The sequence below is a fragment of the Eptatretus burgeri genome, chromosome 4, assembly GCF_056783735.1.
Source record: "Eptatretus burgeri isolate ZD-2024b chromosome 4, Ebu_testis_v1, whole genome shotgun sequence".
Lineage (NCBI taxonomy): Eukaryota > Metazoa > Chordata > Myxini > Myxiniformes > Myxinidae > Eptatretus > Eptatretus burgeri.
Genome location: NC_140964.1, coordinates 69,689,112 through 69,705,282, shown reverse-complemented (window position 1 = coordinate 69,705,282; position 16,171 = coordinate 69,689,112). Strand labels below are relative to the sequence as shown.

General features: G+C 43.2%; 1 protein-coding gene across 3 annotated transcripts in view; it reads left to right on the top strand.

Annotated features, from left to right (window-relative positions):
- Window positions 1-16,171, top strand: part of LOC147028297 (collagen alpha-3(VI) chain-like) — a 115,241-nt gene that overhangs the window by 14,962 nt on the left and 84,108 nt on the right. For 2 of the 3 annotated variants that reach the window (XM_085878575.1, XM_085878574.1), the window contains 3 exons: window positions 12,711-12,823; window positions 13,016-13,350; window positions 13,619-13,880. In XM_085878575.1, the coding sequence (XP_085734701.1) occupies window positions 12,751-12,823; window positions 13,016-13,350; window positions 13,619-13,880 (670 nt within the window). In that variant the 5' untranslated portion in view covers window positions 12,711-12,750. Of the gene's footprint in view, window positions 1-12,710; window positions 12,824-13,015; window positions 13,351-13,618; window positions 13,881-16,171 lie in introns of those variants that run through there. The other variant, XM_085878576.1, reaches the window with a different exon arrangement.

Sequence of the window (16,171 nt, the reverse complement as noted above, 5' to 3'; positions counted from 1 at the left end):
CGCCAAATTCGAACTACCTAAGTACCCACGCGGAGGGTAGACCGGGCGATCGCACCTCGCCGCAGGTCGACTTCGGACACGGGCCACTTAAGCGACCCGTTCCGTACTATCAGAATAACCGAGCGGTGTTATCGTCGACCTCGACGGTTCGATTAATTATCGGGCGTACTCAGCCCACTACCAACCCTTTACGTGAAGCAAGATGGGGATTCAATGGAGGAAAAGACGAAGCGAAGCGGGAGAACAGTTCAACAATAAAGCACATTTATTCGCAGCACACGGGAAGCACACAAATACAATTCCACCAAATGCACACAAAAAAAAGAAAACAATTCCATTTACACAAAAAGCAAACATAAAAGTGAAAACACAGTGCAGAGCTAATACCGACTACCGAGCACACGGCAACACTTATACAATTCTACTTCACAGACGGCGCCGACAACACATACCCAAAACCAAGGAAAAGAAATCCCCCAAGAATGAGGTAGGCCTGGGGCCGAGACCGGGTCGGGCCTACCCGTCTGGTGATGAGACGCGGAGCGGCGATGGCCCCGCAACCCGCGGGCCTCGTGGACAGTGCCTGGCAGGGGGTGGGAACGGGGCCCCCTTGGTCGCACTATCTCAGCGCGGGGGGGAAACAGGAGGGGGTTGCTGATGCTCGGGGTATAGAGGATCTTTATTATATGCGACGAGCGCCTCCACCTCGGCCAGGTCGCGCTGTCGGCCTCCCTCGGGTGCAGCTTCCTGCACGACGCGAGCACCCCCTCGTCTGGTGTCGCCGCCTTTCCACCGCTCCGTCCCCTCCGTTCCGACTCCAACGCACACGACGAGCAGCTCCACCGCCCGCGAAGTCTTGACCCTCTGCTTCCGACTCTCCTCTTCTTGACTCTCCGACCTCGTTCTGCTGACTCTCCCTCGTTCTCTCTTGCGACTCCCCGTTCTCGTTCTGCTGACTCTCCCTCGTTCTCTCTTGCGACTCCCTTCTGACTGACGAACACCGTCCTTTTATCCCCCCGTAACTTCGCCTTTGACCCCCTCCCTTTGACCTTTCACCTCGCTCCCCATTGGCCCGACAAAAAGTGGGCGTGAAGGCTTTTTGATCCACAAATTTGCATATATCGATCGCCCTGGGGGCGGGGCCAATTCGCCCCTCGCTCACCGATTGGACGGCAAAAAGTGGGCGTGTGTCGTTTTTGATCCGTTTTTGAAGCAGAAAATCCGTGATTTTGTACACGCTGTTCAACGTGCGCCCTACACGAGTCCAGCATCGGTGCCCATGAGTGGCGCGAGATGACGGTGATGCGATGGTGGCGAGTTGTGACGGTAAAGGTCATGGCGGTTGTGGTGAAGCGGCGTTGTGGTTGGTGGTTGTTGTTGTGGTTGTGATGGTGGCGATTGGTCCAAAATAAAGATAGTAAAAGAAAAACGGCTATCCTGAAGAGTCGCAGCACGTATAAATGACATGTATTCCCACGAGACAACGGGTTTGGGCCTAACTACACATGCACTTACCGAGATACCTCACCTAAGGGACCTGAATGGTGGTTTGCGAATCTGGTAACCACAACAATATGTAAAAATACCCTGCTCAGACAGTAACCATCTCCGATTTTGAAAATTCCTCCGAGAAATAAATGTTGTGACGTCAAAATATCTCCGCTCTTGGAAATCGCTGAAAAAATTCTCAAACGAGGCAAACCTTTTGAATTTTGTTTGCGGGAATCGAACAGGGCATTAGCAGAGATGAATTACTGCACATATGATGCATCACTATGACATCATATCAATTTTATCTCCGAAATTTGAAAAAATTATCTCCGAAACTCGGCAAGCTTTTTGAATTCTGTTTGCGGGAATCGAACAGTGCATTAGCAGAGATGAATTACTGCACATTTGATGCATCACTATGACGTCATATCAATTTTTATGACGTCATTCCTATTTTTTGACATTTTTTGTTTCACAACCCAGAGTTTTCATCGGATCTTCGTGAAACTTGCCATGTATATGCAGAAAGCCCACACACAGGCAGTAACCATCACCGATTTTGGAAATTCTTCCGAGAAAAAAAGTTGACGTCATATCGCTGCTAATGGAAATCGCCGATACCATTATCTCCGAAACTGGGCAAGCTGTTTGAATTTTCTTTGCGGGAATCAAGCCGGGCATTAGCACAGATAATTTTTCGCAAACCTGATTCATCACAATGACGTCATCATGAAGAGGACGAGGATCTTAGCTCATTCGAGCTTGTTTGGTTTGCACGTACGGGCACGCACATACGGCCACACACGTACGGGCACGTGAGAGCGAAGGAACGGCCTGTGTGGTTGTTGTTTCTGGCACGCGGTTTGAAAGTTTTTTTTTTTCTCTTTTTTGCACGTACGGGCACTTACATATGGGCACTGTGTATTATAGATGATCACAGTTAAATATTACTCCCTTTTCATGAAATTCTTATGTGATTGATCACAGCATGATCTGAAATAATCGGTCATTCTCATGATGTGGTCAAAATGATTGCTTTATTACATTATTTCAATATGAATCAGATCTGAAGGATTTCAGAAAGCAAAGTGAAGATTATCCAAATTTCAAACTGTGCAGTACTTCCCCTACAGCTGGTTGAGACCATGCTCAGTTTCATCTGAGCAATTTGAGATGGCAACTGGGAGCCTTTGCTTGACATCCTGCCTTGGCTTCCTATCGATGACATCAAAGGGCGGAGGAGCTCCTTGTGAGCCAACGACTATCCATATGTCGTGCCCAACTGTGTCTGCGGACGTCCTCCTGCAGTTGGGTTACTATATATTAAGAGGTTGGTTGCAGGATTTGCACTCCGGCCACCGTAAAATCCTTAATTATGCAAAACATCTGAAAAGCATCAACAAAAATCTGAAAAACCCACTCCGTGGGAGTACCTCTTGTGCAGCTTCCCTTCACAAGGCAGTTCACTGGATGACGGGATTGGGGCAAAGCCTTCAGGACCCGCAATCTTTGATGTTAGGAGGAAAACCACGGGGTAACCTTCCCAGGTCAGATTGCGGTCGTGTGTCGGGGTGGTGCTGAGGCGTTGTCCACCAGACGGCGGTCTCCTTGGTTTAACCTGAGGTTCCTTCGGGTGGCTACCTGGACAGTCCCATACCAAAGAGAGAATGATCACTTGTCTGTTATCATCTGAGCTCAAGCGTTTGGACATCAGCATTGCAGTACTCTCTGAAGTTCGGAGACCAGATTGTGGCGAGATCATGGCGGGTGGTTACACTCACTATTGTTCTGGTCGCTCTGATGGTTACCATGCCCAAGGAGTTGCTGCAGCTGTGTCCAATAAGCTGACTCCAATGATAATTGATGTAACACCGGTCAATGAGCGTATTTTGAGACTAAGGATTCGTTACTCCTTGGGTGTCATCTCCCTGGTTTCTGTATTTGCTCTGACTGAGGCGAGTGATCTCACTGTGAAGGACATATTCTATGCTACGCTCGAGTCTGTGGTTGATCAGTGCCCCAGGCGAGATACTCTTCTCGTCTTGGGGGATTTCAATGCATCGACTTGAACTGATAGGGATGGTTATGAGACACGTGTTGGTCTCCATGGGTGTGGAACTGTGAACCTGAATAGCACTAAGTTCCTTGACTTTGAAAGAAGTCATGGACTTCGGGTGGCTGGTTCATGGTTTCAGCGCCCACAAGCTCATCGCTGGACTTGGTATTCCAAGGCTGGCAGTGTGGCAAAGGAGATTGACCATCTGTTCGTTGATGGGCATTGGAGGATGATCCAGAACTTGCAGGGTCCACTGGAGTGCTCATTTCCTCAATACTGACCACAGGCTTGTTATAGCTACTCTGAAGTTGCAGCTTAAATCAAAGAGAACGGTACCATCCCAGCCTAGGTTGGATGTTAGCAAGCTCAAGGATGAAAGTGTAGCTGAAGAATTTGTGAACAGGCTGAGTGGAAATGTTGGGGTCTGGGTGCCTTATGGGATCCTGAAGAGTTGTGGAGTGCCTTCAAGCCCACCATCTTGATGTTGCCGGTAGATGTCCTGGAACTCACCGGAGGGCGAAGAAGAATTTTGTCTCTCAAAGGACACTGGATACCTTTGACTAGAGTTGCAGGGCCAGGCTGAATGGCAGAGCTGAGAGGTTCAGGGAGCTGAGGCATAAAACTGTATGTGTACGAAGGGTTTTCAAGGAGGCCTATGTGCGAGGAATCTGTGATGGTGTAGAGCATCGACTGTGGTCAAGTGATTCTCGTCCTGCTTCCAGGGGAATTCACGCATTGTGTTCCTCCAAGCCTGTCCCTCGGTGTACTGCAGTTAGAGCAGAGGGTGGTCGGCTCTTCACAGAAGATTCCAAAGTGAAGGCCCACTGGGCCGGTTCCTTTGTGTGGCTGTACCAAGGCTGATCCACCAGCTGTTGAGTTGGCCATCAGAGGTGTTACAATCCCGATTGCTGATCCTCCAATCAACTGTGGTCCACCTTTGTTTGTGTAAACACAGACTGCAGTGAACCGGTTGAAATGGGGTAAAGCTCCAGGGATCTGTGCCATCCATGCTGAACTTCTCAAGGCTGGTGGAAATGCTGCACTCGTGTTGTTGCATGCAGTTCTGTGCTCTGCCTGGAACACAGGCATCATCCCAACTGACTGGAAGAGGGGTCTTGTTGTCCCTCTATGCAAAGGGAAGGGTGATCGACAAAACTGCAACAACAACCGAGGGGTGACGCTGCTCTCAGTGCCGGGCAAGGTCTTTGCTCGGATAATTCTTGATAGGGTTCGCCACCATCTGCTTGAGCACCAGCGTCCAGAGCAGTCCGGCTTTACACCAAAGAGGTCAACGATTGACCGTATCCTTGCTCTTCGGGTCCTCACCAAATGCAGACGAGAGTTTCGGCAGGGGCTGCTTGCAGCCTATGTTGATCTCTGTAAAACATTTGATTCAGTGAATCGGGATGCCCTCTGGCTGATTCTTGGTCTTCGTGGGGTCCCACCAAAATTGATCAATCTGATGTCTGATGCCGGGGTAGCTATCATTTCTTGAAGCATGACTGTGTCACTGATGCAGTGCCCCTCTACCAGTACACACTGATACTCAAGTCAGCAACCTCGGAAGGATGACAGGCTGAGTAAACCCCCTGCTGTATTAATCAGCAGCCAACAGGGTTTGAATTCAGGACCCTCGGATCCCAAACCGCCACCCTAACCACTAAGCCAACCCCAGGCGATGTGAGACTTGGACTCTGACCAGGGATCTGAGATGGAGACTTAATTCCTTTGGTACCACGTCTCTTCAGAGAATCCTTATCTCTTGCTGGTCGGACTTTGTGTCCGAGAGACTCAAATGAGATTTGTTACCTGCATAGTACGTGAGCGTCAGCTGCGACTGTATGGACATGTCGCTCGTTTTCCTGACGCTGATCCTGCTCACCAGATTCTCTCAGCGAGGGAGCCTCGTGAGTGCAGGAGGCCAATGGGCTGACCCCAAGCCTCGTGGTTGCAGCAGGTTGATTAGTATCTCAAGGAGATGGGGATGGGCCAGGCATCTGCCTGGGGGGTGGCCAGACGGAGGCCCCTGGAGTCCCGATAGAAAGTGGATGCAGCTAAACGCTGCTCTTGCGCATGCTCCCATACCTGACGTGACCTGACCTGACCTTTCCATCGATGACTACAAAAGCTCTGCAAACTGGAGGCTATTGTATGTCGCAGAAATGAAGAACTTCCAAAAATTGCACCAGGGTTCATGAGGGGGAACCCTTTGTAGTGAAAATAAATTTTCGTCAATTTAACAAGTTTCCCATAGTCCAAGCTAACAGAATGTGGAAGCTCTCAAATGTTATCATTGGCATCACCAGAAATGATCCAGCTCACGTCAAGTTCTGCGAAACATGTTGTGAAAGTGAAACAATATCAGGTGATGTGTCCATGAGCATATTTCATGATCCATGGGGGATGAGCATATTTCAACTCAGAGGAATGATTTCCCATCCATGCTGTCTTCGGATGAAAATTCAGTGAATAGATTGCTTTCACATTTTGAATGATTCAACGAGTTACAGGTCACAGTGCTTCCATAACATGAAGACAATGATGATGTCGTGGTCTCAGAAAATGCTCCTCTCCTGATTGTTGTGTCTATCAGTGATGTCGTGACTGAAGGGAGAGCCAGGGACATGGGCAGTACAAAGGAGAAAGGCGAGGCCTGAGTGAAGGACTTTGTGAAGAAGAGGGTAATTTCCAAAACTATCATTCTTTACTGCTTTGCAGCAGAACAATTCAAAGACATTTGCATCATTGTATGTGACTGAAGAATGTTGTGGAGCAAATTTAGTCAGGCAAATAAAGGCTGACAGAAGGCTTCTGTAACAACTTTGCAATACCCCAGTATCTAGCCGAAACATTCAACTACAACGAATTCTGCTCACAGCATGAGTTGTCACCATTACCAGTATCATTGGAAAAAACAGATAGAACTAGAAGGGCACTCAGTAGAGCGCATACCTCCACCACGCAATGCCCGCTCCATGAGAACATATCGGGCCCAATACATTTTTGAAGTATCATGCTATATATAATTTTTGGCCCCATCTCTCAATGGTGAAGTTCTAGTGTACTTACAGGCTACACATTGTATTAACAAGGTGTACCCTGTTAGTACAATAGCATAAGGCCAACCAGTTATGGCGTTGCAAAACATTTTGGGATTCCATGCTCTCACTGGAAGTGATGCCACTTCATCGTCTCCTGGGTAGGGGGAAAAAATTGTTGGTAATTATTCATGCAACACCCACCATAATTACTCTCCCATCCTAATGGTTCATTCAACATGTCTGACATTGAACAGTTTGTGTGCCTGCACGGGATAGTGCACCAGATCCAACACGAGGAGTTAATATGGCAAAGTATAACCTTTATGTGAATGGAAAAAAGGTGCTTGAATCTGTCGGGTGGTATACACATCTTGGGGTTTTCCTTCCCTCCAGTGTACATATGTTGCTCGTGGTGCTGAACCCAGGGCGTTTTCTCTTGACTGCAATTCAAGCTTTGGGTTTTATGAGTCTTAACTAACATACCTGTCGGCTACCACTTGAATGGATCTTTGTCAGTTGGTGTCTGTGACTTCTGAGTGATGTTACAGTGACCACATCAACAGCGTAACGTTTTTGAAACTTGTATTTCAAATAAACAGACACAAAGTCAAATGAGGAAGTTCACCATTACATACAATGCAATGTTCAACAACAATTCCTGCATTGAGTTATTTCTGCCCAGTGTTCCTGTCCTGCCGGCTTAACTCACACATGTTCACCTCATCTACCAGGGCTGTTGAACGATTTAGTCATGCTGCGGTGTTCTCTCTCATACGCTGGCCCATCCAGCATGATTCAAGAGCTCAAAGGAATTATTTCCCGATACACAATCTTAATGAGTTTTAATCAACCTGATTATAATCAGCTCCACGTGTCACAACTGCTCTGGACATCAACACCTCGTTCACTCATCAGAGTTAAATCGAGCATGGGGACGATGGTAATGCACGGCTCGTCACATGTCACCCGTCTCTCTACACCTCGCTCACATTGGTTTAAATAGTAACACAGAACAATCCCATGCCTTCCAGCAAATGTGATTCTAGTCTACACTGGAAGTTTCATCTGAGAACGTTTCCAGCACCTTCATGGATCTCACCAGGCAGTATACAGTACAATACTGCCATCTACAGTCAAAATTATCTCATTCCATCTGGCAATTTATATTACAATTTACCGATGTGTGCTTCAGCAAACTTATAACATGTAACCATAAATATTACTCGTTCATTTATTGGCATTCACTAATGCTTATTCACAAATACTACAACATCTAGCTTTTAACTGACAGAATCCCTCCCACCTACAATGGATGCATTAGAATTGCATACCAAAAGGGCAAACTTTCAAGCTTCCATATGGTTACAAGCACTGCATACAGACCACTCAGGAAACATGCCATTGGAAACTGGGGTCTGAAAGAAAAATGGCAATACACTTGAAATTGTGTGGAAGAGGCCCACAGCATTTCCATAGTTATGTGTTGAGCTAGTTACATGTGGTTGTAAAACCAAGAGGAGGTCCACACATTGCAAATGTGTCAAATTGAAACAAATGGGTATCTCTACTTGTGGATGTGATGCTGAAGATCTCTGCAATCCTGCAGGACAACCTAGTGAACACACAATTGATTGACATGATGTACATGTACCATCGGGATCCCGATCTTACACCTTTACATAGTTTGATACATATGTTGATTTTTCATGAATTTACCACTAAATAATAAACATCAAACTTATTGCAAACCTTAAATGTTGCTGAAAGTGTGATGAAATGTGAAACAATGTTCATACATTCATTGAAAATTCTCTAAATTTGTTCAATCAAATTATCAATTCTTATATGGCTTAACATGTACATTTATATTGTCTGGATGTATGAATAATTGTTCGAATCATAATGTCTCCTTCCATTCTTATCATACACAGAAAAGTGACTTTAAAAATCACGAAATTTCATTTTTACATTGAAAATGATCGATCATGAGAAAAGCGATGATTTGTTTTGGAAACTGTTACAATTTGTATTAAAGATACGGATTATAAGTCTGCTGTTCAGACCAAAATAATTATTGATTGTTTGTTGTTTCATGTGATTGACGTGAAAGTGTACAAGTTACTTGTTAAAAATGACCAATTAAATAATTTTTCCTTATTTTACCAAAATGTGCTAAATTCATTATTAGGGAATATTGTTATCCTATTTTAGTTTTCTATCCTTCATGGATTACATTTCCATGTTTTATGTGTTTAATTTTTATGTGTTTAATTGTGTTTCACATGATGTTTCTGTTCGCATACTCAGAAAATTAAGTTCACACATCATTTCTCTAGACTTTTGATTGAAAATTGTTGGTTTTGAGAAAAACGATGATTGTTCTTGTAATTTCCTACTATTTGTATTAAAAATGAATTCTAAACCAGTCATTGATAACTAAATAAGAGTTGTTTGAGACCAAATACCGAGTTTTAACAAAAAGTTGTGACACCTCTAAATTTCAGCATAGTTTTGGACAATGGCTGTCCTTCTATATTTAAGCATAGTTTTGGACAGTGCTGAGATGTTTGTACATACATGTCAAATCTTGGGCCTAAGTGGTTTCAGTCTGAGATTGGTGTAAGCAGATGTTGCTTTGATTGAGATGCAAGATGTCCAAAGACACCTGCATAAGTTATTGTTTTGTGTGCAATTATATGATTACCCTGTTTATTGAGGTCGTGTAATTTATATGATTCATCCGGCACTATTAACCTTTATTCGAGCATTTACACGCTCGAGCTCCTGGACAGAGAAGGCTCCTGCATTATTTCTTGAAATTATTATTATTATTATTATTATTATTATTATTATTATTATTACCTTCGCAAACTTTGTTGCGAAGGTTATGTTTTGATCGCTGTGTATTTATTTATTTATTTGTGAATATGTGTGTTTGTTTGTTTGTTTGTTATTCGCATAACTCCAAAGTATTGAACTGAATCGCAGCAAATATGGTGGGATGATTGGTTATTATCCGAGGACCATTTGATTAGATTTTGGGAGCGATCGGGTCAAAGGTCAAGGTCATGAAAAGGTCAAAATCGTCTTTTTACCATAGCGCGGTCAATTTGTATCCAATTTGCATGCAACTAATGCCAAAATGTTCAGAATACAATGCCCCATCTTGTCATATGTGACATGACACAATGATGTAATAACCCTTATTAGCGGTTGGGAGTCAAAGGTCAGGGGGGGGGGTCACGACATTGCAAATTGTGTGGTTTTAGTCATAACACGGTCAATTCTTATCCAATTTGCATGAAACCAACACCAAAATGTTGACTGTTCTGTTCCCCACACTCACATACTAATTACAAAATTAAGAGTACAAAGGTCAAGGTCGAGGTCATGAAAAGGTCAAAATCGTCATTTTGCCATAGTGCGGTCGATTTTTATCCAATTTGCATGCAACCAATGCCAAAATGTTGTGAATTCAATGCCCAATCTTGTGATATACGATATGACACAATGACGTCATTTCCTTAGTTAGCGGTTTGGGTCAAAGGTCAGGGGGATCAACGACCTTTATTATCATAACACGGTCAATTCTTATACAATTTGCATGTAAGTAGATTCAAAATGTTTAGAATTCATTTCCCTATCCTGTGATGTGTAACATTTGACAGTGACTTTATTGGTGAGTTTAAAGCATTGGACGGGGGGGGGGGGGGTGTCACTGAACTTACAAAATGTGCATACCTTAGTGGCACGTACGCACACAAAACAAAAAATGTTCCTTTTTATAAATTAGGAGCCAGCTGATGTATTACTTTGGGATTGCGCAACCACAACCAGCTGATGTCAACCATTCTAAAAAAAGCACGATCACCTGATGTGTGCTTCAAATGTGTCATTCTTATGTGCCATGATGCTTTCGGTTGCTGGTGCAATTTGAAGATATTAAAAAATAAAAGATATGCACATTTTACAGTTGTAAGGATGCAGGTAATAATAACGGATTAGCAGGCAAAAACATAGTTCTCTCCATGCAAACCAATGGGACTTTGGCACCAGGAGAGGCGTATTTCACAACTTATAGTTCTATTTATCGAGAGTACTTCAACCCCCTATCGTGCAACTAGCTAATGTCATACGCTCTACATATAGTACACACAGCTGAATTAGTACTTTCAGATGTCATACTTTCTGAAAATGAATGTTTGTTTGTTCACAATAAATAACTTATTTCGAAAAACAGAAACTCGTGTGTGCTGAATGCCCCTAAAATGCCAGAAAATAATTTCTTATAATGTGACCAGTTGTCATCAGATTGACTTGACACCGACACCCAAAAAGGTCAGGGAGTTCATACAGAAATTGTACAATGTACCTGAATCAGTGTCAAACAGCAGGAAATTTAATGTTTTTAAGCCATCATAACACATACGAGATGGCAGATGTGGTATGGGATTAAATACCCTCACAATCAACGGTTTCTGGGGGGGGGGGGTCCAAAATGTAGCGTCGGCGAAGGCATGCGCTCTTCTGAGTACCCGTTCTAGTTATTATTATTTTGCAATACCAATTTACGTTCACTTGTGCAAATTTGGACATCAAAGATCTCGTGATATATTTTGCTGAAGTTGGTGGTTAGATGCCGTCGTAGCGGATTAGTGCCGGCAGTCCCGTAAGGCTCATGAATGAGTAGACTTCCAATTGGATATTTTACCGGATGAAAATTATCCTTCTCTTTATCTAAACTGTAAGAGGTGTGTGTGTGTGTGTGTGTGTGTGTGTGTGTGTGTGTGTGTGTGTGTGTGTGTGTGTGTGTGTGTGTGTGTGTGTGTGTGTGTGTGTGTGTGTGTGTGTGTGTGTGTGTGTGTGTCGCCATTTTTCTCAGGGATGGTTGAACAGATGGTCAAACTTTCAGGGGTTTGTTTCTCAGGGATGGTCAAACTTTCAGGGGTTTGTTAGTGGGTGCCAGGGAGTGTGACAAAAAATTGAAATATCTGAAAAAAAAGGTCTATTTTTAGGGGATCAATAATAAAAAAAAAATCGCTCTGTGGTGCCTTCTTGAATAATTTTGATAAATGACAATTATATTCAAACACACATATGCATAAACAAATAAAAAAAAATTACCAAACACTAAAATACAAATAAACTTCTTCCAGAAGCTGTCGAAATTGGTTGTACATCATCTTCTTCTTCCAGAACAGCACTATATTTATAGATCAGGGGCAAACTTAACCCAGCAACATCAACCACACATTCACCAGCAGCTATTTGATGAATAACATGCAATTCCACTTCTAAAGTTACACTTTTACAATGCTTCGTAGCCAATTATAATCTACAGGGTATTTACAAAGTCCCATTACCCCCTCCGCAGAACCTGATTAATGAATATAATAAATGCAGAAGAGGTATAAATGTTAAATATGAATAAACGAGACTTTTATTGTCATAAAAATCAAGGTATGAACATTTATGTTTATATATATATATATATATATATATATATATATATATATATATATATATATATATATATATATATATATATATATATATATATATATATATATGAAACCTACCATGGTAGATGATGATTTGGATTTGTGGGGGAGGGGTGGTTCTACCTAAGCTACCCACTTACCTCTACCTCAGCAAAGTCCTGTGATTATTACACAATCACGGGACTTTGTGACCACCCTGTAAATTGCAGTACATTTCTCGATGTGTGAAGTTGATTTTGCGATCTCTTGGTTTTGCGTCGAATGATCACTTTACAATTGCAATTCCATGGGGTTTCTGCAAATCTCACGGGATTGTGAGTTGGACAGGCGACTTTGCCAGGCCATTTTAAAATCACTCTATGGTGCTTCAGCCTTTGTAGCAATGTGAAACAGTGAAAGGTAATATTAAATGATCCCCGAACCCCATTCGTTAGTGAGTATGGGGAAGTGTTTTAGCCCCCCCCCCACAAAAAATATACCGGGCAACACTGCCTACCCTTGCTAGTTTTTCATAATTATCAAATAGATTGTTAGGAATAATGGTTGCCTTTTACTTCATTATGTTTCTTGATGGGTTTAAGCATTTGTGGTTTTTGAGATCTATTTTACTTATACTTTCAGTTTACGAACACCTGTTCTAACATTCCCAAGCAGCAGGACAATGGTTATCTTGAGGTCAAGCTCCCTCTGGCAATTGCTTCTTGTAACTATTTGCATCGAAGCACAACATCCTGGTAAGGCAGATCATTTGCTTTTCTATTTTTATTCAATTTTAATATTTTGTTTAATGCATACTTTGTTTAGCATGTACTTGTCTGAAGAACCTTTGTTATAGTGCATTGGGCATAATGAAAGTCACTTTGTAGCATCCAAGGCCAAGTGTACAACATTTCTCTCATTGGTACCTTTGCATGGACTTTTCACAGGGCAATACAAATTTGCTGATGTGGTCTTCCTCTTGGATGGATCAGATGATGTCAGTGTGGAGGATTTCTTCCACATGAAAACCATTGCTCAAGTCTTGATGAACATTATGCAAATCAGCCAAGATGGCTTTCATGTGGGCCTTACCGTCTACGGTCACGATCCCAACATTGGATTTAGCCTCAACACGCACAACTCTCTGCAAAGCGCTCAGAGTGCACTCTTGCAGGCTCCAAAATCACAAGGCAGACCCCGGCTCGGTCATGCCCTCCATTCTCTATGGAATGATCAGTTCACTGAGGCAGCAGGAAGTAGAAGTCACTTGGGAAATCCTCAGGTCAGGTGGAAACAAATGCCATTATTTTTCACTTTGTGACAGAACGGTTGAAAGTGAAATCTCAGTCTCATTGTATGCTTCACATATTTATTTTTTGTTCGATTTCCTACCACCCCCACCCGCTCATACCCCTCCCAATCTTTTTCACAATAATATACTCTGGCTGCCAAAACTTGTTGTTAAAGGATAAGTTATTGGTCACTTTGAACTATAAATGCTAAGTTAAATAAAACAATGTGATGCTAAAATTATGATTTTGTCTTATCAGGTGGTGATTATTTTGACTGCAAGTGATTCTACAGACGATGTGACGACACAATCAAAGAAACTCAAAGATAACGGTGTGATTATCTTTGCCCTGGGAGCAGGAAAGGCTAACCAAGATGAGCTCCAATTGGCTGGAAGTACTCCAGCACAAAAATTTGTTTTCTTCCACAGCGACTTTGCACGACTCGGGTTGGAGATGCATAAAATGGTGCGTGGGCTTGCAGAAGTGTTTAACATGAACATTCAAATTCAAGGTGAAAGAAGTAAGTACAAAATGTAGTATTTTCTATTTACAAGTTTTGAGTTTGCTTTCCATTTAATCATTATGGAAATGCTCTTGGACTGTGCAATGTATATGTGTATATATATATATATATATATATATACATACTTTTCGCGGCTTCACTACATCGCGGGTTTCTTTCACTACATCACTACACTCTTATTAGCTGTGCAGTACTACATTCATCTCATCATCGTCATCTTCATAGTCATCAGTACTGCACAGCTATCATCATCATCGTCATATCTTCATAGGTCAGTATCCATAATACGTTTTTTTATATTTTATAGTACAATACTGTATAGTATTTTAAAAATTATTTTTGGTCTTAGGCTTTGCAGCCCCATGAAGTCGCATTTCTGATGAAAATTTTTTAATTTTTTTTTAAATAACTGATTAAATGTGTGTGGGGAAGGTTAATAAGAGTGTGTGGATGCTCTAGAATTGTTTAAAACACGTTTAAAATGTGTTTAAATATATTTAAATAATTAAATAAATATGTGATTTCTACTTCGCGGATTTTCACCTATCGCGGGTGGGTCTGGAACGCATTAACCGCAATAGGTGAGGGAGCACTGTATATATACATATATAGTTCGGTTTGTTTGGGGGGGGTTAGATATCACCATAGAACAGATAGGAATAGATCGCCATCTCGATGTATATATCATGAAATGTTAGCTTAAAAATTGTCTTGTCTGCATGCTGCATGTGTGCTACACAGAGGATGGTTCATGGTAATAAGTAGTTTGCGATTATGGTTAAGCCAATTGTATGTAAAACATCTATGTAAACTTCTACCAGGGGGCACCAGGGGATTTGGCAAAAGACGGGCGGAGTTATAGACTCTTCCCGAGGGGCAGAGCGATGGATCGCTTTGGAGGGCCGGAGTGTTGCCCAGAGAGAGTAGAGGGAGGAGTCAAATCGGCAGTTGGAAGTCAGAGGCGAACATGATGGAGGGTTGAAATAGTTGATGAGAGTTGCTCTCAGGGGAACACGACAGGTAAAAAGACTGCTGTGGAGAATTAAATCTGAGTTTTCTCTGAGGAGGTCATCCTGCCTGCCTGCTTCTGCCAGCCTCTACCTGCCTGTACCTGTCTTTGTCCTTTGCCTGTGCGTCCTGCCTCTGGCCGTTTTATTGTTCCTGCCCTGCCCCGTCCTTGCAGTCTGCCATGTGCCATCGCCTCTTGTTTGTCTTCCCTTCGTCTGCTCGCCTCATCGTCCTGCTCCTTGTCCTCCTCATCACCTGCTTGTCCCCGCTGCACCAGAGCTGAGTCCCCCTGGTTTTATCCCCTTCCCATCTGTGACTGAGTCCGGAGTGTGGCACCTACTTGCTTTGGATTTATTTTACCTTATTGTACATGATTATTTATTACCGATTTTTGTATCCCCTTTTCTTCCCTATCTCAACCCGCCATCACCTTCCTCCGTCGCGATCAAATCATCCCTGGTTCTTTTTATTATTGTGGTTTGGGAAATAAGCCCATTGGGTTTAAAAGCTGGAGGGCTTTCATGTCTCTCCTCACGACCCGCGCATGTGTTGTCCACCACCATAATTCGGAACGTCGTCTGAGGAAATAAATGGCCAGTTCAGCTCATCTGTCCAGCATTTGGTGTTAACTGTTAAATCAACCATGGATGCCACGTGGCAATCACCACTCATTACAGACACTACATTGCCACCACCACTCATGAAGAATGTAAAGACAAGAGCGCCCTGCTCTATGATCGTCGTAACTGCCCCATGGTCGTCCAATCCCCACAGAAACCGAAAGGGACTCGGAAGGGACACGGGTCAAGTTGTTCCAGGATATAACGCAAGGCATAAACATGCGCTGCGGATCGTGGAGAACCCACGGGTAGCGCAGGGATTTTGCTAAAATCCAATGTCAGAACGAAGGGCAGCGCTTGTTCAAGGCCGGAACACGTATCCAATGACCGCAACCCAATGAAAAGCTCAGAGCTCTGAACCATGCCGAGGTCAGCGAGTAACTGAGTCATTTTCCGGCTCCGAAGCCTGGCAGGGTGTGGCTCCGACTACTGTCGTAAGGTGTGGCTGCTCCATTTGAGCGTTCTCCGATAGGTACAGACATTTACACAGATAGGATAGGGACTTTCTCCTTGCACATCTTCTTCTTCCATCAACCTCGTCTACTGTGGACGCATAAAAGCGCATTAATGTGGATAATGCCCAACTGTTCTTTTATGGGACGAACCGAAGGAGCAAACGTACTGACTCGCATTCACATTTTCCTCTTCCACAAGGCTGCA